General features: G+C 39.4%; 1 protein-coding gene across 2 annotated transcripts in view; it reads left to right on the forward strand.

Annotated features, from left to right (window-relative positions):
* The first annotated feature begins 1,904 nt into the window (after window positions 1-1,904).
* PGM2 (phosphoglucomutase 2) overlaps window positions 1,905-22,379 on the forward strand; it is a 37,078-nt gene continuing 16,603 nt past the window's right edge. The window contains exons 1-8 of one of the 2 annotated variants that reach the window (XM_077136585.1): window positions 1,905-2,050; window positions 4,968-5,135; window positions 7,328-7,434; window positions 15,298-15,382; window positions 16,919-17,002; window positions 17,104-17,297; window positions 20,289-20,478; window positions 21,527-21,624. In XM_077136585.1, the coding sequence (XP_076992700.1) occupies window positions 1,967-2,050; window positions 4,968-5,135; window positions 7,328-7,434; window positions 15,298-15,382; window positions 16,919-17,002; window positions 17,104-17,297; window positions 20,289-20,478; window positions 21,527-21,624 (1,010 nt within the window). In that variant the 5' untranslated portion in view covers window positions 1,905-1,966. Of the gene's footprint in view, window positions 2,051-2,202; window positions 2,564-4,967; window positions 5,136-7,327; window positions 7,435-15,297; window positions 15,383-16,918; window positions 17,003-17,103; window positions 17,298-20,288; window positions 20,479-21,526; window positions 21,625-22,379 lie in introns of those variants that run through there. The other variant, XM_077136586.1, reaches the window with a different exon arrangement.

Raw genomic sequence — 22,379 nt, forward strand, 5'->3', positions numbered from 1 at the left:
CTGAGAGGGTTTGCAATAATGAGCACTGTGGCCCCAGATAACATGGTTAGAAGTGATCTAATTATTGAACATGCGCAGATTGATTGCATGCTTAATCACTGAATGTTTGAAAGAAAATGGCAGAATGAGGTCTAGATGACTTCTAGGTTAAAGTCTAAGCTACTGAGCATGTCAGGTGAGCCCATTTTGGTTAGATCCAGCCTCCATCATCAAGCAAACTTGGGACTTGAAGTGGGTTAGTTCTTGGTAGACCCAAGGATCTTCAATTTTAAACATCGGGGTCTATCTTTAGCGGTTACAAGACTCTTATCTAAACTGGATAATAAGGTATAATGAAGGCTAATCACAAGGTCCTTACAACCACAAGGGCAGAAGATAAGGGCTAACCAACCATTATCAGAAGTCAAGGCAGCTGGATTACATTCAGAGATTTCAGTTATTTCCCTTTCTACTTTGATATGCTAGAAAGCAAAAAGGAATTATTATATAATGATTCAGTAATCAAAATCATCCCTTAAATCTTCATTTATCAGTTACAATAATGTATGTGCAGTGAAGCTGACCCTTTAGAGTGTACAGTTCTATGAGTTTTGATAAAAACACAGAGCTGTATCAGTGCCAACTCAGTAAGATATAGAATGATTGCATCACCCCCAAATTGTCCTGTGCCCTCTTTAGTTATTCCCACTTCCTACCCTAACCCTTGAAAACCACTGATTTGTTTTCCTTTCCCATAGTTTTACTTGTTCTGGAATATCATATTAACAGACTGATCCACTATTATTTTTTGGTGTGTGTGTCAAACTTCTTTTACTCAACATGGTAGTTGTGAGGTTCATAATAGTAGTTCATTTTTGTTGCTATAAGAATGTAACACGATTGATTTATATCATTGTATGAATATATACAATGTATTTATCCATTGTATCATTGATGGCCATTTTTGTGGTTTTCAAGTTACGGTTTTTACCTATAATGCAGCTAGAAACATTCTTGCAATCTCCTTTGAGCAAATACCATGAAATGGGTTGGCTTTAACAATGGGAATTTATAAGCTAATGCTTTTGAGGCCGGGAAAATGTCCAAATCAAGGCATCACCAAGCCCATGTTTTCTCCCCAAGCCTGTGGAGATGGGGGGGAGGGTGCTGGAGAGGCTTGGTCCTTAGCTTGTCCCATGGCGAGCACATGGCAGCGTCTCCTGGTCTCTTCCTTCATTCCCATATTTCGTTGATTTCATCTTCTCATTTCTTATGGCCTTCTCCTTCTGTGTCTGAATTTCATTCTCCACATATTACTGAAGCACTCCAGTAACAGGGTTATGACCCATCCTGACTGAGATGGGTCACACCTTAACTGATTAAATTAAAGAACATGGCTTCAGATCATCACGTACCTTCCTTCCTCCCTTCCCTCTCTCTCCCCTTCTTTCTCTCTTTCCTCTTTCCTCCCACCCTTTCTTTTCCCTACTTAGATCTCCAGTTGATCCAACACCATTAATTTTTTTAAGTGTTTTCCCCCTGATATGCAGTGCCACCTCTGATATAAACTATCCACACACGTTATTCTGTTCCCGGACTCTCTATTCTTACTTATTTTGACTCTTCCACTTTCTTCGTTTTCAAAAATTTCTGGGCTAATCTTGAACCTCTGAGTTCCTACATAAATTTTTGACTGCTGACATCCTGGATTCCAGCACCCTCCACGGTGCCTGGAGCACGGAGAAAAAGAGCTGTTGGATGAATGGCTGGGACCTTTCAGAGGTGGTGAGGAGGGGGTTCCCACGCTCCCGGGCCTCACCCCAGCCCTCCCTACCCCGGAGCGGCACCGGGTCCTCCGCCCCTCCCCCGACCTGGAGCGCTTTGTAATTGCCGCCTTACTCCGCCCTGGTCACCGCCTCCGCTGCCGTCTCTTGCAGCCGGGCCGGAAGGGCGTTCTCATCTCCAGCCTTGAGGGTGGTTGCGCGGGATGGCGGCGGCGGCGGCTCCTGGGGACGACGGCTTCGACACCCGGCTGGAGCAAGAGATTGACCGGTGGCTGCGATGGGACAAGGTGAGAGGCGGCAGGGGCCTGAGAACTCCCGGGGCAGGCACCGGGTCCTCTGCCACTCCCCCTCTCCCTCCCCCCACCCCCCTGCGCTTGCGCCTCGTTTCCCGCAGCGGGTGTGGGTGCTTCCTCCCCAGCCTCCCACTCTCCCCTCCCGCCGCGCGGCTTCCCCGGGAAGAATAAGGAGGAGGACGCGGCACCGAGCAGGCCTCCCCGGGCCGGCTGGCCTATGGCAGGTTCTGAGTTTGCCTGGTTAAAGTTGTCCCGGGACAAGGCCATTCATTCTTCGGCGCCTGCCAGGGCTGCAAGGGGAGGGAGCCTGGGCTGGTGTGAACGTGTCACAGCTCCGGATCTGCCAGTTTGAGCCGCGCAGGAGTTCCTGCCACTCAGACCGCAGGCACGTCCTCAGCAGTGTGCTGTTCTTTCCGCCCGCACAGCTGTATCCTGCCTGTTCTTCTCCCAACCTGAGCCTTTGCAGATCTGCATTCCTGACGGTCCTTCCCAGATTGGTCTTCCCGGGTGGGTCAAGTGCTTCCTTCAGGACTCTGACTGCTAAAAGGATGAGGGGAAACCTTTGGACACCACACTCCCAGCTTTTCTCCTCTTCGCTCGCTTTCTTAGATGCCAGAGCAAAGAGAATCTGAGATCCAGCTCCGGACATCGCTCCTTTTCTCTTTTCTAACTTGTCTCACCCTTCTTCAGATTAGGTAGCCGATCCCGTCCCTCACTAAATTCCCTCACTAAATTCACTGCTTTATAGTGCCTGGCACAGTACATGACACGTAATGGGTGCCCGAAATATTTGTTGAATGAATGAGATTATGAGCCCTTTAGCAGGGGTGGAGACTTTACAGTTCTCTGCTAACTGTAAATGAAATGTCAGCAGTTCCTGTTTCCAGGATGCTGCTAGCAACTCCTTGGGTGGTTTTTCCTTTTCTACCAAGGACAGCCTTGTGATTCTTAATGAAAGGAAATAGCTTCCATTTCTGATACCTTAGTAACTTGCTGTTTGTCGAAAAATTTTTTCTGTCAGAGTTGGTAACGCATTGTCCCCTAAAATTTTTCCTTCGAAGAAATAAAAATCAAATTTCCACAGAATGTTGCTTCTGTGTATATGTGTGTGTGTGTGTGTGTGTGTGTGTGTATATATATATATATATATATAGAGAGAGAGAGAGAGAGAGAGAGAGAGAGAGAGAGAGAGAGAGAGAGAGAGAGAGAGAGAGAGAACCTCCTTTGGTGGAGAGGAGGGGATAGTGTCCTTTGTTATTTTGAGTATTTATCATTCTACATGCTCTTTCCTCTCCCAGTTTATTCTCTGGCTTGAGTCAGGCATCTGGAGAGGAAGAAGCCCCTTCTTTTCTGCTGTCTCTTCCTCGGATGAGGTACTCAGGCTCCAGGAGGCTTCCCACCAGCTAAAGCACTGCAGTCCCCCACCCCCACCCCCAGGCTGGTGTCCCAGTGTTGCTAAGTTTGGTGAAGTCCCTGGGAAGTGCTTTGCCTTCTTCCCTGCAGAAACCTACCACTCTACCTTCATCCCTGTTCATTTCTCTGCTGTCAGTTTTGGTAAATCCCAAGGCTGATTGTGATCTCCTCTGACCTCTTCACTTGTTTGTTTGTTTTTTCTGTCTCCTTTGATTTCTCTCAGGTTACTTGGTCATTTATAGATATTAAAGGCCTATGGGAAGTTTCCAAATCTATACCATATATGGGAGAATCACTAGATATTGAATGTGACCCTGAGGTCTCCATGTTTTTGCATTTACTTAGGAAATATTTTTGGAGCTTCTGTTATGTAAGGAAATATGAGCCCTTCTTTGGGGGCACCTGACAAACTGAGGAGAAAGATTCTGCTCTTTGCTCAGGGTCTATTTCTTTTAACCAAAAAGGTGAGATTTTATTTGGTTCCTCTTGGATCTGGAACAATCTGGAGTGAGGGCTTAACTCCAGAGAGCTGAGGTTTTATTGCACTAACATTTCAAAGTTTAATTATGTGGTCATGGCTTGCCTGCGTGTTCAGCTAATTGCACAATGACTGAAAGAAATACTCTGTTGTGGTCCTGAATTTTTAAGTTCAAGGTAAAAGTCTGATGTAGATTTAATGTGATTGTCATTATTTTTCTCTATCCTTAAAGTTTTCTGTAACTTGTCCAAAGAAAATGAGGCAATATAAAATGAACTTCAATGGTTCATGCTAGTGTATATTTGAAGCAGTAAATATGGTAGAAAAGGCATTAAGTTAATGCTTATTCGTTTGAGCAACTTATTCTTAGCAAATCTCTAAGAGGGCTTCCCCATCTGTAAAGTGGAGTTTTTGTTATTTGCCTGCCTCTTGGAATTGTTGTAAGATTATGATTTGACCATGTCTGTGAAAGCAGTGTACAAACTACAGAACACTAAAAAGAAAGGTTTTGGTTTAAATTAAATAATCTCATTGTTCTCTGGGAAAGTTTGGGGGTATTAGGGGAGAAAACTAATGTTTAATTGGAACTAAGTGCCAAGCAGGGAGAGATGTTTTACATTAGTTCAATCCTCAAAACCACCATGTAAGAGAAGTTCTAGCTTGTTCCCATGTTACAGATGAAGGGTCTCAGAATTTGAAAAGCTATATCATTTGCCCAAATTCATGGGGTCAGTAAATGGAGGGGCTGGGATTGCATTCTAGGTATTGGACTCCAAAACCGGTGCTTGTTCCATTTCTCCAAAAGTGTTTGGTGTGGTAAGAAAGAAAATAACACATTGCATTTTAAAATACCCAGCAAACTGACTTCACACTTCAAATTTCAAAAGTATCTAGAAATTGAAAAGGCAATATATGTGTTGATTTTCCTATAGTTTAGAATTATTGAGTTCTTTTGAATTTCAGATTTTTCATTCTCTTGCTTTTCTGACAATATCTGGTATATACATTTCTGTTTTACAGAATCCTTTAACTTTAGAGTCAGTAAAGCAACTAGTTACAGAAGGTAAGAAAGAAGAACTACAAGAATGTTTTGGAGCCAGAATGGAGTTTGGGACGGCTGGGCTGCGAGCTGCCATGGGAGCTGGAATTTCTCACATGAACGACTTGACCATCATTCAGACGACACAGGTGCCTTGTTTATTTTATAATTTTGAGTTACTCTCAACACATCCCCAGGCCCCTTTTGTATTTGACAGATCCTAATTTATTTTAATTTCTGACATATTATATGTTCCTGCTTAGACACAGAGAGAGAGTCATTTACTCCAAAAATAAGACTTGTGCAGTTGGTTGATATAACATTTCAAAACATCTACAGCCACCCATCATTCATTCATTTAACAAATTTATTGAGTGTCTACTTGTGTGCCAGGTATTGAGGATATCATAATGACTGCAACAGACAGGTCACCTCATAGGGCTTTCATTCCAGGGCAAGCTGACTGTATTAGTTAGGGTTCTCTAGAGAAACAGAATCAACAGGGAACACTCGCAAATATAAAATTTATAAAAGTGTCTCACGTGACCGTGGGAATGCAGAGTCCAAAATCCGCAGAGCAGGCTGTGAAGCCGACGATTCTGACAGAGGGTCTGGACGAACTCCACAGGAGAGGCTCACCAGCCAGAACAGGAAGAGCTTGTCTCTTCTGAATCCTCCTTATAAGGCTTTCAGTGATTAGATTAAGCATCACTCATTGCAGAAGACATGCTCCTTTGGCCGATTACAAATGGAATCAGCTGTGGATGCAGCTGACATGATCATGATTTAATTCTATGAAATGTCCTCATCACAACAGACAGGCTAGCACTTGCCCAACCACTACTTGGCCAAGTTGACACATGAAACTGACCATGACACTGACCAACTTTTGTAGTCTTATAATATTTGCCATGGTTGTGCAGATACAAGAGCTGAAAATGAAAAGCTGTTCTAATTCTCAGAATAACCAAGAGCCTATTCTGTTATGCTTTTTTGGTTCCCTTTCACAGTGAGACTTTGTTGGTTGTTTCAAAGATCAGCACACAGCCATTATGAATAATTTGTACACAATTCTTAATGTACATACCAAAAACCTAAAAAGGCCATGTAGTTGTAATTCTGTTGTAATGTTATTCCAGTAACTTCCTGGCTTAAAATTTGGAGGAAATTTTTCTTAAGAGAAGGAAAATATTAAGTACTAATAACTTCAAACATTGATAAGCTGTTATAAGTCCCACTAATTCACAATTTAATATCATACACACACATACTCAAATTTCTAATCTTTCAGAGCACATAGCAAAGTTATTAGGAAAACTGGACTTTCATAACAAAGATGTTATAGAGTACACACAATTCTGACTGGGAGTGGTTTTCTTTAAGAAATAATTCATATATATATATGAATAGAAATAATTTAAATATTTTATTTAAATATTAAAGACATATTAAATGCATGACTCTGACTGCAAATTGCCATTGAGTGTATGTTGTATTATAGAATATAAAAACTGCTTCCCTCCCCCACCCCATTACCTATGGAATGTTAAGTTGACATCCAAGACAGTCAAAGCTCCTCAATTCAGTATACCCATATTCTGGTTGTACCAAAAAATAACCAGTAAATGATTTGACCTCTTAAAAAAAGAGAGCATTTACACTTAAAAAATGGGATGAGGTAGGATTCAGATCTTCTTAAAAGCGTTTCTAGAGTTACTAAAACATTTGCACATATAAAATAGTCAACAAACGTAAATAAAATAACAAATAAAATTTTAAAGTATTTCTCTGGATTATCCAAGAAGGAAGATGCAGAACCATTAAGACATAACCTATGATATTAGTCAGACTCGATTTCTTTCTTTCTCTGGCTTCATCAGAGGCTGGACTCTCATTTTTAGTTTCTCCGTTTTCTGCAGGTAAATCTTCATTAGCTGCTTCAGCTGGTTTTCCCTTTGCCCCACTTTTCCTTTTGGGTTGCACTTTCTGTCTGAAAACTTATTTGTCCCTGCCATCTTTTTCAGCTTTGTTTTCACTTCCTCAGGGGCAGGTTTAGCTGACCACCTCTCACAAGCAGCCCTTCCCCTAAACCATCCAGCCAGACCTGTGTTCAAACCTAGGCTCTATTTTGTGTCTTGAAACTGAGCAAGTCACTTAGCCTCCGAGTCTTAGATTTCCCATCTGCAAAATGGGATTCCTTGGCAAAGTTGATCTGAGGTTAGGGATAATAGGTATAAAATGTCCAGCACAGTGCTCATTACCTGTGGACAGACAATAAATAAGAGATGCTGTTTAAATGTGTGTTATATGTGTATTCTCAGAATCTGTGGGGGATTTTTAGGGATTTTGCAGATACCTGGAAAAACAATTCAGCGACCTGAAGCAAAGAGGCGTAGTGATCAGCTTTGATGCTCGTGCTCATCCAGCAAGTGGAGGCAGCAGCAGGAGGTATCTAAACACTTTAGGAAATGTTTTTTTTTGTAATGTATTTTATGATTTTATTTATTTATTTAAACTTTGTATTTTCAAAAATTTCAAACTTATGAGACAGTTGCAAAACTTATACAAAATCCATATAGGGAACTGCAATATACGCCCACTCAGATAACCAGATTTACCAACTTTTAGCATTTTGCCACTTTCACCATATCATACTATCCATCCACCTCTCTATCCCTCTGTCTGTCCATTCATTATCTATCATCTATATTTTTAATATGAGCAGACACCGGGACTCGAACCCGGCTTGGCAGGCAAGACCTCTCCCACTGTGCCACCATCGCCCGCCCATGATTTTATTTATTTTTTTTTTTTTTTATTTTTTTTTTTTTTAAAGACAGAGAGAAGGAAGGAAGGATAGAAGGAAGGAAGGAAGGAAGAAAGGGAAACATTTTTTAAACATTTTCTTGTTTTATTGTATTCTGTTTCTCCGTTTTTGTTACATGGGCTGGGGCCGGGAATCGAACCGAGGTCCTCCGGCATAGCAGGCAAGCACTTTGCCCGCTGAGCCACCGCGGCCCACCCCATGATTTTATTTTTAATCACCATTTTAATAGCTTTTGCCTATTAAATGTATTTGTTACTGTGCTGCTTAACTATAAAAGTGATAGGTCAGGACTTCCGGAGAAGATGGCGGCTTAGTAAGACGTGTGGGTCTTAGTTCCTCCTCCAGAAAAGCAACTAAAGAAACAGAAACAATACGAAACAGCTCCCGGAGTCACGACAGAGACCAAAAAGACAGCGTACCCCATTCTGGAACGGCTGAACGGGCAGGGAGAATCTGCTGCGGTGAGATACCCGAGGGGCGCGCGTTTTCTCGGCCAGGGCGGCTGGCGACTGGGGTCCCCTCCACGCACGTGGCTCCCCGGTCTGACTGGGAACGTTGGATAGCAGGGCCCTCCCGCCACGCTTGGCGTCTCGGGCCAGCTAGGCAATTTGGACCGGCACTCCTCCAAGCCACGGCGGCCAGCAACCCCCTCCTCCACGCGCGGTTTCCAGGGCCGACTGCGAGATTCGGATTGGCGAGTTAAAGGAGCCACAGCATCTTTTACTGGTGGGCCCCGCAGACAGACGAGCGCCACGAGCGCCACCTACTGGGCAGGAAAAGAAAAACAGAGCCCAGAGATTTCACAGAAAAACCTTTCAACCAGCTGGGTCCCACACCCAGAGAAATCTGATCAAATGCCCAGACACCAGCAGAAAATAATGGATGATGCTCGGAAAATTGAAGATATGGCCCAGTCAAAGGAACAAACCAATAGTTCAAATGAGATACAGGAGCTGAGACAACTAATGCTGAATATACGAACAGAAATGGAAAAACTCTTCAAAAACCAAATCAATAAATTGAGGGAGGACATGAAGAAGACATGGGCTGAACAAAAAGAAGAAATAGAAAATCTGAAAAAACAAATCACAGAACTTATGGGAGTGAAGGACAAAGAAGAAAAAATGGAAAAAACAATGGATACCTACAATGGTAGATCTAAAGAGACAGAAGCTACAATTAGTGAACTGGAGGATGGAACATCTGAATCCCAAAAAGAAACAGAAACTATAGGGAAAAGAATGGAAAAACTGAGCAGGGGATCAGGGAACTGAATGACAATATGAAGCGCACAAATATACGTGTTGTGGGTGTCCCAGAAGGAGAAGAGAAGGGAAAAGGAGGAGAAAAACTAATGGAAGAAATTATCACTGAAAATTTCCCAACTCTTATGAAAGACCTAAATTTACAGATCCAAGAAGTGCAGCGCACCCCAAAGAGAATAGACCCAAATAGGCGTTCTCCAAGACATTTACTAGTTAGAATGTCAGAGGTCAAAGAGAAAGAGAGGATCTTGAAAGCAGCAAGAGAAAAACAATCTGTCACATACAAGGGAAACCCAATAAGACTATGTGTAGATTTCTCAGCAGAAACCATGGAAGCTAGAAGACAGTGGGATGATATATTTAAATCACTAAAAGAGAAAAACTGCCAACCAAGACTCCTATATCCAGCAAAATTGTCCTTCAAAAATGAAGGAGAAATTAAAACATTTATAGACAAAAAGTCACTGAGAGAATTTGTGACCAAGAGACCAGCTCTGCAAGAAATACTAAAGGGAGCACTAGAGTCAGAACCGAAAAGACAGAAGAGAGAGGTATGGAGTAAAGTGTAGAAAGAAGGAAAATCAGATATGATATATATATAATACAAAAGCCAAAATGTTAGAGGAAAATATTATCCAAACAGTAATAACACTAAAAGTTAATGGACTGAATTTCCCAATCAAAAGACATAGAATGGCAGAATGGATTACGACCCAGCAATACCACTGCTAGGTATCTACTCAAAGGACTTAAGGGCAAAGACACAGACGGACATTTGCACACCAGTGTTTATAGCAGCATTATCTACAATTGCAAAGAGATGGAAACAGCCAAAATGTCCATCAACAGACGAGTGGCTAAACAAACTGTGGCGTATACCTACGATGGAATATTATGCAGCTTTAAGACAGACTAAACTTATGAAGCATGTAATAACATGGATGGACCTAGAGAACATTATGCTGAGTGAGTCTAGCCAAAAACTAAAGGACAAATACTGTATGGTCCCACTGATGTGAACCGACATTTGAGAATCAGCTTGGAATATATCATTGGTAACAGAGACCAGCAGGAGTTAGAAACAGGGTAAGATAATGGGTAATTGGAGCTGAAGGGATACAGACTGTGCAACAGGACTAGATACAAAAACTCAAAAATGGACAGCATAATAATACCTAAGTGTAATGTAACTAGGTTGGAACACTGAATGAAGCTGCACCTGAAATATGGTTTTTTGTTTGTATGTTTGTGTGATTGTATCTTTTGTTTTTGTTTTTTTTCTTTTTCCTTTATATGTATATATATTTTTATTAGTATTATTATTTTAATTCTCTTCTCTATATTAACATTCTATATCTTTTTCTGCTGTTTTGCTAGTTCTTTTCCTAAATCGATGCAAATGTACTAAGAAATGATGATCATACATCTATGTGATGATACTAAGAATTACTGAGTGCATGTGTAGAATGGAATGATTTCTAAATGTAATGTGTTAATTTCTTTTCTTTTTTTTGATTAATAAAAAAAATTTCTAAAAAAAAAAGTGATAGGTCAATCTGGTTTTCAATTTTTTTAAATTCTGATTTCATATTTGAGTTCAGGAAACAAAATTATTTAGATGGATTATACTTTCGTACCTATCTAAATGCAGAAATTTTGAAAACGTGGTTGTCTCCCTCTTGTTTTCTTCCATTCACAAAATGTTTTTCTGCTTCTGCTCATAAGCCTCCTTATCCCCTTCGCATTCTGGAATGCCCATTCCAAGCTTCATTCTCATAATTGCCCAAAATGGGATTGTCTCATAGGTAGCCAAAGCTGTGTGATGTTGATGATGTTAGTGAGAGTAATGACTGCAACAATCATTTGTGTGTTTACTATGGCATTAGATATTTACTCATTTAATCCTAACAATTTATAAGGTATATACTATTATCTCTTTGCCCTAAGATCACCAAGTTAGAGGGGCCATGATTTAATCACAAGGACACTGGCTCTGGGAATCAGCAAACTTTTCCTCTAATGGGCTAGATAGTAAATAGCTCACATTTTGTGGGCCATACAGTCTCTGTCACAACTACTCAGCTCTGCTGGTAGAGCGCAAAAACAGCCCTAGACATCATGTAGATGACTGGGCATTGCTATCGCTGTTTTCCAATAAAACTTTGTTTACAAAATAGGCAGTGGACTGAATTTGGCTCATAGGCTCTAGTTTGCCAACCCCTTCTCTTAACCATGTTACATGACACTCTTTTTTACTTCAATACTTTCCTTATTATAATTTTTTTTTATCATTTCAGAAGTAAGTCTTAGTCATTTATTTTATTGTAAGGACCTGCAGATATTTAATATCCATGAAAGGTCTCATTAACTTTACAGTGCTGTATGCATTTATAATTCCAATCTTTTCCCATCAGGAGCATTTAATCTAACAGGAAGCACTGATGGAAACAAATGTTTGGCCAGGGCAAAAATAAAACGTCAAATGATATCAGCCCCCAGATTGAACTCTGGGATGGAAACTGCTAATTTGCAAGATGCCAGAATGCTATATACCAGAACTGGAAAGGCTTTTAAAGAGGGGGATTTAGCACATTACAAGCTTATCGTTCTAAGCCTTTAAAAATGTCCAAATTAAGGCATCCAAGGAAAGATACTTCAATTCAAGGAAGGCTGATGGGTCAGGAACACCTCTGTCAGCTGGGAAGTCATGTGGCTGGCATCTGCTGGTTCCTGGCTCCTGAGCTCTGTTGCTTTCAGTCTCTTTCCTATGGAAGTTCCTCACTTTGCTTCTCCAAGGCTGGCTTTAATCTCTTGGCTTCCCTTGGCTCTCTCCAGGTTCTGGCTTGTTTAACATCTCATGGCGATGTCTGCCTGGCTCCAAACATCTGTGTCTCTGTTCTGCAAATGTCAGTATTATCTGTCAGCTCTGCTCTGAAGTTTCTGTTGGCGCTGTAGTTTCTGTTGTCTCAGACTCTCTCCCCAAAATGTTTCTTCCTTTCAAGTACATCAATAAACTAATCAAGACCCACCTGGAATGGGTGGAGTCACGTCTCCATATAATCGAAGGTCCCACCCACAATTGGGTGTCTCAAATCTCCATGGATATAATCTAATAAAAAGTTTCTGTCCTGCAATTTTGAATCAGGATTAAAAAAAAATGGCTGCTCGCACGCTGCCGCTGGCGCCCTCCCGCCACGCTTGTCGCCCCGGGCCAACTAGGAAATTCGGACGGGCGCTTTCCCGGGCTGCTGCGGCCAGCAACCCTCCCCGCGTTCGGACCCCGGGCCGGCTGGCACTCTTCCAAGCCGCTTCGGCTAGCGAACCTCCCGGACAGCGAGGGTTTTCCAAAGTTAAAGGTCCCACAGCACCTTTTACTGGTGGGACCCGCAGACAAACGTGTGCCACGAGCGCCACCTACTGGGCAGGATAAGAAAAACAGAGCCCAGAGATTTCACAGAAAAATCTTCCAAACTTTTGGATCCAATACCCAGGGAAATCTGTCTAAATGCGCAGACGCCAACAGAAGATAATGGATCACGCTCAAATAATTGAAAATATGGCCCAGTCAAAGGAACAAACCAATAGTTCAAATGAGATACAGGAGCTGAGACAACTAATGCTGAATATACGAACAGAAATGGAAAACCTCTTCAAAAACTAAATCGATAAATTGAGGGAGGACATGAAGAAGACATGGGCTGAACATAAAGAAGAAATAGAAAAACTGAAAAAACAAATCACAGAACTTATGGAAGTGAAGGACAAAGTAGAAAAGATAGAAAAAACAATGGATATCTACAATGATAGATTCAAAGAGACAGAAGATAGAATTAGTGATTTGGAGGATGGAACATCTGAATTCCAAAAACAAACAGAAACTATCGGGAAAAGAATGGAAAAATTTGAACAGGGTATCAGGGAACTCAAGGACAATATGAAGCGCACAAATATACGTGTTGTGGGTGTCCCAGAAGGAGAAGAGAAGGGAAAAGGAGGAGAAAAACTAATGGAAGAAATTTTCACTGAAAATTTCCCAACTCTTATGAAAGACCTAAAATTACAGATCCAAGAAGTGCAGCGCACCCCAAAGAGATTAGACCCAAATAGGCGTTCTCCAAGACACTTACTAGTTAGAATGTCAGAGGTCAAAGAGAAAGAGAGGATCTTGAAAGCAGCAAGAGAAAAACAATCCATCACATACAAGGGAAATCCAATAAGACTATGTGTAGATTTCTCAGCAGAAACCATGGAGTCTAGAAGACAGTGGGATGATATATTTAAATTACTAAAGGAGAAAAACTGCCAACCAAGACTCCTATATCCAGCAAAATTGTCCTTCAAAAATGAGGGAGAAATTAAAACATTTATAGACAAAAAGTCACTGAGAGAATTTGTGACCAAGAGACCAGCTCTGCAAGAAATACTAAAGGGAGCACTAGAGTCAGAACCGAAAAGACAGAAGAGAGAGGTATGGAGAAGAGTGTAGAAAGAAGGAAAGTCAGATATGATATATATAATACAAAAGGCAAAATGGTAGAGGAAAATATTATCCAAACAGTAATAACATTAAATGTTAATGGACTGAATTCCCCAATCAAAAGACATAGAATGGCAGAATGGATTAAAAAACAGGATCCTTCTATATGCTGTCTACAGGAAACACATCTTAAACCCAAAGATAAACATAGGTTGAAAGTGAAAGGTTGGGAAAAGATATTTCATGCAAATAACAACCAGAAAATAGCAGGAGTGGCTATACTAATATCCAACAAGTTAGACTTCAAATGTAAAACAGTTAAAAGAGACAAAGAAGGACACTATCTACTAATAAAAGGAACAATTAAACAAGAAGACATAACAATCATAAATATTTACGCACCGAACCAGAATGCCCCAAAATACGTGAGGAATACACTGCAAACACTGAAAAGGGAAATAGACACAAATACCATAATAGTTGGAGACTTCAATTCCCCACTCTCATCAATGGACAGAACATCTAGACAGAGGATCAATAAAGAAATAGAGAATCTGAATATTACTATAAAGGAGCTAGACTTAACAGACATTTATTGGACATTAAATCCCACAACAGCAGGATACACCTTTTTCTCAAGTGCTCATGGATCATTCTCAAAGATAGACCATATGCTGGGTCACAAAGCAAGTCTTAACAAATTTAAAAAGATTGAAATCATACACAACACTTTCTCGGATCATAAAGGAATGAAGTTGGAAATCAATAATAGGCGGAATGCCAGAAAAATGGCTGCTCGCACAAGATTGAATTAGGATTAAGACAGTGCTTTTCTGACATAATAGCTTCAAACCAGCACAGCATCTAAGGTAGTTTTTGTCTTCAGCTTTGCAAGCTCAAAAATGTGATTTTTTTTGTCGGTAAACTAAGAGAGAAGCTATAGTTTTCGGGGATCGGTGCACATAAACTGCAGCTATAAGAGAATAGTGTAGCATAAATTAGAATCAGTAACCTCTCAGTTTGTCACTTTACAGTGAGAAATTTAGCTGTTTAAAGAACTGAATTGTGAGCATGCTGTTTCTAACATATGGCCATGTCGGATCCTCTGGTCAGTGCAGGCACAGTGTGTGTATATAGGACTAGCTCTTCCTGTTTAGCTTCTCAAATTTCTTTATTTTTTTACCTATTTTCTGGCTGATGCTTCCTTCCTATATGTTGACATTATCAGTTAAGGTAAGGGTATTTCTTGTTCTGGACTTGGAGCATATCGATTCCTTAAAGTAACTGATGTTACTGATTTTGTTTAAATTTATAGTTCAAGTCTCAGAGTTGGATGGGTTGCCATGTGCTGCTTTGTATCGCCTACAATGTGCAAGACATTTAGAGATCAGAACATTATTATTTCCTATGTTCCCTGATTGGGGGAGGGAATGGGCAGAATCTGCCCCAGCTGAGAACCGCTTAGATAGTCGAGAGTGCTGCCATAGCTGGAAGTGGGGCAACTCACCTGGCCTTTCCTGGTCTTTGTCACTCTTCTCTGAAACAAAGGAGTGAAATGACATGAAGCCTAAGGTTCTTTTCATATTCTAGGCCGATGCAAATAATTTATAATAGACATTTATCTTGATCTGGATGCTGCATTTTGACTAAAGAGGTGTTCAGGCATTCGTTTCCTTCTTTACTGTCACCTGTGGCCCTGGCCGCTCTAACTGTACTCTCCCCATGTCACTTTGCATTTCCAGGTTTGCCCGACTTGCTGCAACCACATTTATCAGTCAGGGTATTCCTGTGTACCTCTTTTCTAATATAACCCCAACTCCCTTTGTGGTAAGTAACTGTATCCTTTTATAATTTCCTGTCCTATTTTGGGGATTGGATGTGGCTCAGTGTAACAGTATTTAGTATTATTGGGATTTGGGTATTTGATGACTAAAGAGCTCCTTGACACTAATCGGGCATTCTCTTTTCTATCCTGGAATGTTTCCCACATCCAAGTAATATTTCTCTGGTATTCAATTTTTGATTCATCAGAATTGACTTTTAAAAAGTGCAGTTTCCATTTTGCTTGCATTTTAAAGATAATTTTAGCCATTAGAAAAATGTTTTTTTCTTCATTTGATTTGCACTGCAGTTCATGTTTCCTGAATTATCACAGTTAGGAAACTTCTTGGCTCTAATATGAAATCAACTCAAACCTTATCATATCATAAATATCTTTGAGAACTTGGTGAATGAGTTTTTTCATAAAAATGGCTCACTAAATAATAACCATGAATGGTAAAAAAAAAAAAAAAAAGCATGCTTGGCATGTTTTAATAAGACTTTTATCATTTCTGAAGAATTGATCAGTAGGAGCTGTTGCATTTAAGTGGACAGAACTTTTAAGAGTAGGGTCAGATGCTGAGAATATATATTATTAGAAATTAAGCCAAAACATGATTTTAATGCAGTTACTGACAAATAAAAACAAGGCAATATAAATATAGAAGTTAGACCATAACTAATCCAGTAGACCACTCGATGTCACATTAAGTTCAAGTATCAAAACTTAGTTCAACTTTCATTATTTGATAGAAAATTGTCATATCTTAAACATCCTAATCCTGTTTGATACTAGATAAGCTACTATTTTTAACAGACCTGAATTAAATCAGTGTCTCATCAGTTTTCCAACACTGGTTCTCTTTTCTTTGCCCAGCACACCTAAGGGATGTGACCTACCCCTAAGAGGACAAATGATTGCAGTGATTCTTAGTAGGAGGATGGGAAGGGACAAATGTTAAAACCTCAGGTTGCCTGTGTGTAATAAATCAAATATGCATCTTTGGGGGATTATGTCTACCCCTCCCCATTTTGGGAAGTAATCTTGTAAAGATGGGAGTTAAGTAGAAATAGAAGAGAAGCTTGTAATTCTGGTGTGGGAGATAAATAAGCAAGCTGTAAGAACACTCTGCATTTCTTTGACTTTTTTCTCAACTTTTTCCTTAAAAGCACACGGGGGAAAGAAGAGAAGGGTTGGTATAGGCTCCTATCCCTAACAGAAGGCTTCGAAGATGTGAAATGTGAGGTTAGGCAGCCTTTTTGTTTGAAGAGCTTCCTAGTTCTACCAAGTAAAAGACAGAGTGAGAAAAAGGCACCTGGAATAACACCCACCTTTCTTATTTGGGTGTACATCCTGGAATTTTGAGCAACTGGTTAGTTCCAAGGGTAATAATAGGCTGCTTGGGTATGGCACATTATATTTAATATTATGTTTATTAACAGAGAATAAGTTGGTTCAAATAAACATTATATGATAGATAGTTTAAGCATATCTAATTTTTTGTTTTAAAATGTCTGTTCTTATTACCTACTATATTATAGCCCTACACAGTATTACATTTGAAACTTTGTGCTGGAATCATGATAACTGCCTCCCATAACCCAAAACAGGATAACGGTTATAAGGTATTTTTTTTTCCTTCTGTATAAATTGTATACCTTTACTATTTGGGAGCACAGGTCACGGAGGCTTTATTCCCACTAACGGATATTACTGCATTCTCTAGGTCTACTGGGATAACGGAACTCAGATCATCTCTCCTCATGATAAAGGGATTTCTCAAGCTATTGAAGCAAACCTGGAACCATGGCATAAGGCATGGGAGGATTCTTTGATCGATGGCAGTTCACTTCTTCATGACCCAAGTGCTTCCATCTGTAGGGACTACTTTGAAGACCTTAAGAAATACTGTTTTCATAGGTAAATGGATCGTGTCTTCACTCACCTTAAGTGAATTGAATTAATTTTATTCAGCCAAATTCTATCAGTTTCATTATATTTTTCTTTTCATTTGGTACGTATACTGCAGCTGCATCTGATGTTAGAAGCTGTAGATCAGGGGTTGCAGAATTTATTCTTGAAGGGCCAGGTAGTAAATATTTTGGCTTTACCAACCAGACTCTTGTGACTACCCGATTTTGTCATTATAGTACCAAAAGCAGCCATAGATAATGCCTAGGTGAGTGAACGCAAAGGTGGTTGTGTTCCAAAAAAACTTTTTTACAAAAACAGGTGGCTAGCCCACGCGCTAGGTTTTGATGATGCTTGCTTAGATTCATATATATATATATTTATATGCATATATATAGGTAATGTATATAAGTATGTATGTATGTGTGTGTATTCGTGTGAAAAGAAACTTATCGAAAGGTGTCAAATATGAAATATTGATGTTTTTCTCATATCTTTCCACAATTTTTTCTATATAAGAGCATGTGTATGTACAATGTATTTCATCCACATAAATAGGAATGTAGTGTACTTAGATTGTTCTATGCATCTCCCCCCCACTCCCAGTTAATGCCTTTCTGTGTTAACCCCTAGTAAAACTGACTCATTCATTCTAATGGCTATGGCATCTGTTTAAAAGACAGTGACACAGACGTGATACACTCAAGTGGCAGTAAAGAGCAGACTAGCTGAATGACAGGGTTGTCCTTCTCCAATATTCTGCGGGTCTCACCATTCTCTGTTGTCCCTCCTGGAAGAAAAAACTCATTTAAAAAAAGGAACTTCTAGGTGGACTCTAATATTCTATTTGTTAGGTCACCTGGCAGTGGTGGCTCCTATGTGGAATGCAGAACCCAAATCCCATACCATTCTTGGTGCTTGCTGGGTGTTACTTGTGAGAATGTGGGTCCAGAGTTGGCTGATCGTCTGGCCCTCCCTGCCCCCGCAGGAGAAACTGGAAAGTTAGATTTTGTATATGAAATCTCCTGATTTCTAAATGTTGGGAACCAGTTTTTTACATGGTGTATAATCCAGACGAAACACATCCGATTTTTCACTCAGCCCCTCTGATTCAACCTTGCAAAGACTGAGGGGTTTTCCAGTTTTCTGCTAGTCTGGGTAGCACTGGAGCAAGCATTTATTGCACAGTCCCTAGAGTGCTCGTATATATATAGTCATAGGCCAAATTTCTGACAGCAGAATGGTATATGCATTTACAGAGTTAATAGCAGTTAAGAAATTGCTTTCTAAAAATGTTAACACAGTTGTTGCTCCTACTAATGGTTTATGATAACAGTATATGATCCACACTTTTTTATCTGCACTGGGTATTATCAAACTTTTTAATTTTTGCCAATTTGCTAGATGAAAGTAATATCTCACTTTTATTTATTCTTTAATTATGAATAAACTTTTGTTATATTTATTTAGTTTGTATTTTTCTAGGTATTTATCTTATTTGTAAAATTTCTTTTTACATAGAAAACTAGTCTTTATTTCAATCATTATTTCCTTTCTGTTGCTATATTTGGGCTTTTTCATTGAAACTTTTTCCTGAACTTTTTAAAAAATTTGAAAATATTTGTCAATAATTAAATTTATGACTTCTGGGTTTTATGTCATACTTAAGACTTAATCTACCCCAAGATTCCAAAAGAAATTCTCCTTGTTTTTCTTTTCTTAGAACTTCCATGTCTGCATTTTGTTATGTATCTTTGAATCATTGATGATTTTTTAATTTTGTATAAAGTGTGAAGAAGGGAAAGCAGATTAGTTTTTTTCCCCCAAAGGGCTTGCATAATACCGTAAATTGAAGAATCTTTTTTTTGACTGATTAGAAATGTCACCTTTATCAAACAATTTCTAACATTAATGGATTGCTTATTATAGATCAGATAACTACTGTGGGCCCTTCTAATATTGTATTTATTAATTTAATCTTATTTTAATTCTCACACTCAGCCTGAGAGTAGGTGCTAATGTATTGCCATTTAGAGGTTAAGTAGATAGCCAGTAGTTACAGAGTTCATAAATGGCAGAGCCTCTGCATTCAAATTCAGGGAGCTTGTCTGTAGAGCATGTTAATTAACCTCTGTGCTTTACTGCTTCTCATACGCCTTTCCCGTCTGAAAATAGATCTTCTGGATTATAGTCTGTTCCTTTAATCTGGCTTTTTTTTCCATCCCTAATGATAAACATTTAAATGCTATAAGTTTATAATGCATTTTAATATTCTGAAATACGTTCCTCACTAATCCTGCATGTTTATTTTTCATGGTGTACCTTATTTTCAAGGGTATTCTTGTTTTTGTTCTTTGGGAACTAGTTTATTTGTTGATTTCCAAAAAAATTGAGGAAAAAAACAAGATTCTAGCAGTCAGAGCACTGGAGTTTTTGAAAGCCTTCTGTTTACCTTTATGTAACGCCTACTCTTGATTTTGATGTGTTTTGTTATTCTGTCCTAAGTCCCTGGAACATGGCACTCTGCCAAACGGTATTGCTACTTGACAAAGAAAAACTTTTATTTTTAATGGGATACCTTGTATGAGATATTCCATCAAATTTAGTTAGTTTTGAAAATTAATTTTGTGGCTGGTAAAGAGAGTGCAGAGCCCTGGAGCTGGCCATGCCTCGTGGCCTGGAACCTGAGCCCTGGGGAGCTTTCTTTTATCCCACCCCAGATGTGAAAGCTATACCCTAAAACAAAATCTAAATTTAGTCAGATTTGCTGAAAATGACCACAGAGCAGATTTAAAACTTGAATGTGTTGTGGGATGAAGTGTGTGTGTGTTTGGGAAGGGTGGATATGTTTTGTTTAACTTTTTGGAATGGAGTTGAAGTTATTCCTTTGTCTTGGACATTCTTATTGCACCAGTTTCATCCGATCTTAAGGGTCTGTTTTGCAAACCTTCTGGAGCCGTATGTATGTCCTACCATTTTTCATGATGTGTCTGATTCTAGGAGTGTGAACAGGGAGACCACGGTGAAGTTTGTGCACACGTCTGTGCACGGCGTGGGCCACGAGTTTGTGCAGTTGGCCTTCAAAGCCTTTGGCTTTGCTCCTCCCGAGGCTGTTCCCGAACAGAAAGATCCTGACCCTGAGTTCCCAACCGTGAAATACCCGAATCCAGAAGAGGGTAAAGGGGTCTTGGTAAATTTATCTTTTTAATCCTAAAATCTGCCTTTTATATTCAAAGCTGTGAAGAGCAAGTGAAATAAGTTATGTGTTTTCAGTGCGCTGAAACAAAAATATTTTCATCATCAGAAATATTTATGTTTATTAGTTACTGATTTCTTAAAGGAACTTTCAAATTAGCCAACCTAATGTAGGAGGTAAGAGCTGAAATTAAAATTTTTTTTTTTTTAACCTGGCACCATTTTTTGTTAGCTTCTCGATCATTATTTGGAAAGAAAAAAGTTCTAGAATAATGTCATTAAAAGTAGGTCTGATATAGCATGGTCACTCCTAAGTATCATAAAGCAGGTATAAGATATTTTACATTCACAGAGGTATGATACAGTATTGTCCTACATCTGTAATACTAGAGGATAGCCCATGGCTTTTTGTTTGTTTTTTCTTTTATTGACAAACCAAAACATACAAACACAAATATTCTTAACATACAAACATTCCATATATGGTGCATAATCAATGGCTCACAATATCATCACATAGTAGTTTGTCCATCACCATAATCACCAAATGGCTTTTTAAATTTCACTTGAGTAATTTAATTTACATTTAATTTACTGTGCCACCTAATGCCAAAAAGAAATGGAGGTTTATCAAATTATGTTTTTTATTCCTTGTCATTTTTTTTTCTGATATACAGAAGTGCTGTTTAAATTATGGTGCCTATAAATGTTTTAAAGGTTAGAGTAATGATAACACTCAGCAAGTCGGTTTATTTTGGTTCATTTGTGAGGTTCATCCCACGGTAAAAGTCCGTCCCCCACATGCTATCAAATATGGAACTAATCACACAGGCAAGCATGGGGCATGCTTTGCTTGCCCCATCATCTGAGCTCTGGCTTAGGAAGATAATATGTGGTTGTCCAAGACCAATTTGAGAAATAAAATTCAGCCTTAGTTCAGGGAATGTTCTCTTTTCATTCTTAAAGGGCTAAAAAATTTTTTAAAGACTGCAATATCCTCAATTCTTGATTTAAGCCATCTTTCATTTTCACTCTTTTTGCAGACTTTATCTTTTGGTTTGGCCGACAAAATCAAGGCCAAAATTGTTTTGGCAAATGATCCAGATGCTGATAGACTGGCTGTAGCAGAAAAGCAAGACAGGTACAATTAATTGTGATGATCTATATAAACAAAAATATTAAGGTTGATATTTTCAGAAGTAAAATGTTCCTGGGGAGACTGGACCTATTTGGAAGTATTTCCTATCATCATGTCCTTGAGCCTTCCATCCAGTGCCAGATCAGAGAGCAAGCTGCAGATCTGTGGGTTGCAAGTGGCAAACAGAATGCTAAGAAAATCAACCCAGTATGTGCTTGGATTCGAAATTATTATTTATAATTCTTTCCTTCTTTCTTTTTTGGTGGGGGTGGGTGGGTATGATTACATGAGCTGGGAATAGAACCTGCATCTCCCGCATGGCAGGCAAGCATTCTACTGTTGAACCACCTGTGCACCCTTCTTTCTTCATTTTGAAACTGATCTTATTGTAATTAAGAACTTGGTATCCAAAGAGAGCAAAGCACTTTGCTTGGTGAGGCTAGTAGTTTGCTATTTGCCAAAGCTTTTGGTCAAGAGCTGGACCTTCAAGGAAATGTTGAGAAGGAGAGAAGACGAGAGGGATCCCTATAGCATACTGACACAGCTTTTGAGACAAGTTTGGCCAGAGACTTTGCACAGAGGAGTGGCAAATAAATGGGGGGAAAGTCTAAGTAGTTTCATGAGGTGAACAAGTTTGTGTGATGTTTTGTGGGCAGTGGGGTGCTGCTGAAGGGTTCTGGTTTTAGATGATGATAAAAATGTTTGAATTCAACACCAGTGGTTTGGAAAGTTAAGCAAATGTAATGCATACTGATAGG

The sequence above is a fragment of the Tamandua tetradactyla genome, chromosome 19, assembly GCF_023851605.1.
Source record: "Tamandua tetradactyla isolate mTamTet1 chromosome 19, mTamTet1.pri, whole genome shotgun sequence".
NCBI lineage: Eukaryota > Metazoa > Chordata > Mammalia > Pilosa > Myrmecophagidae > Tamandua > Tamandua tetradactyla.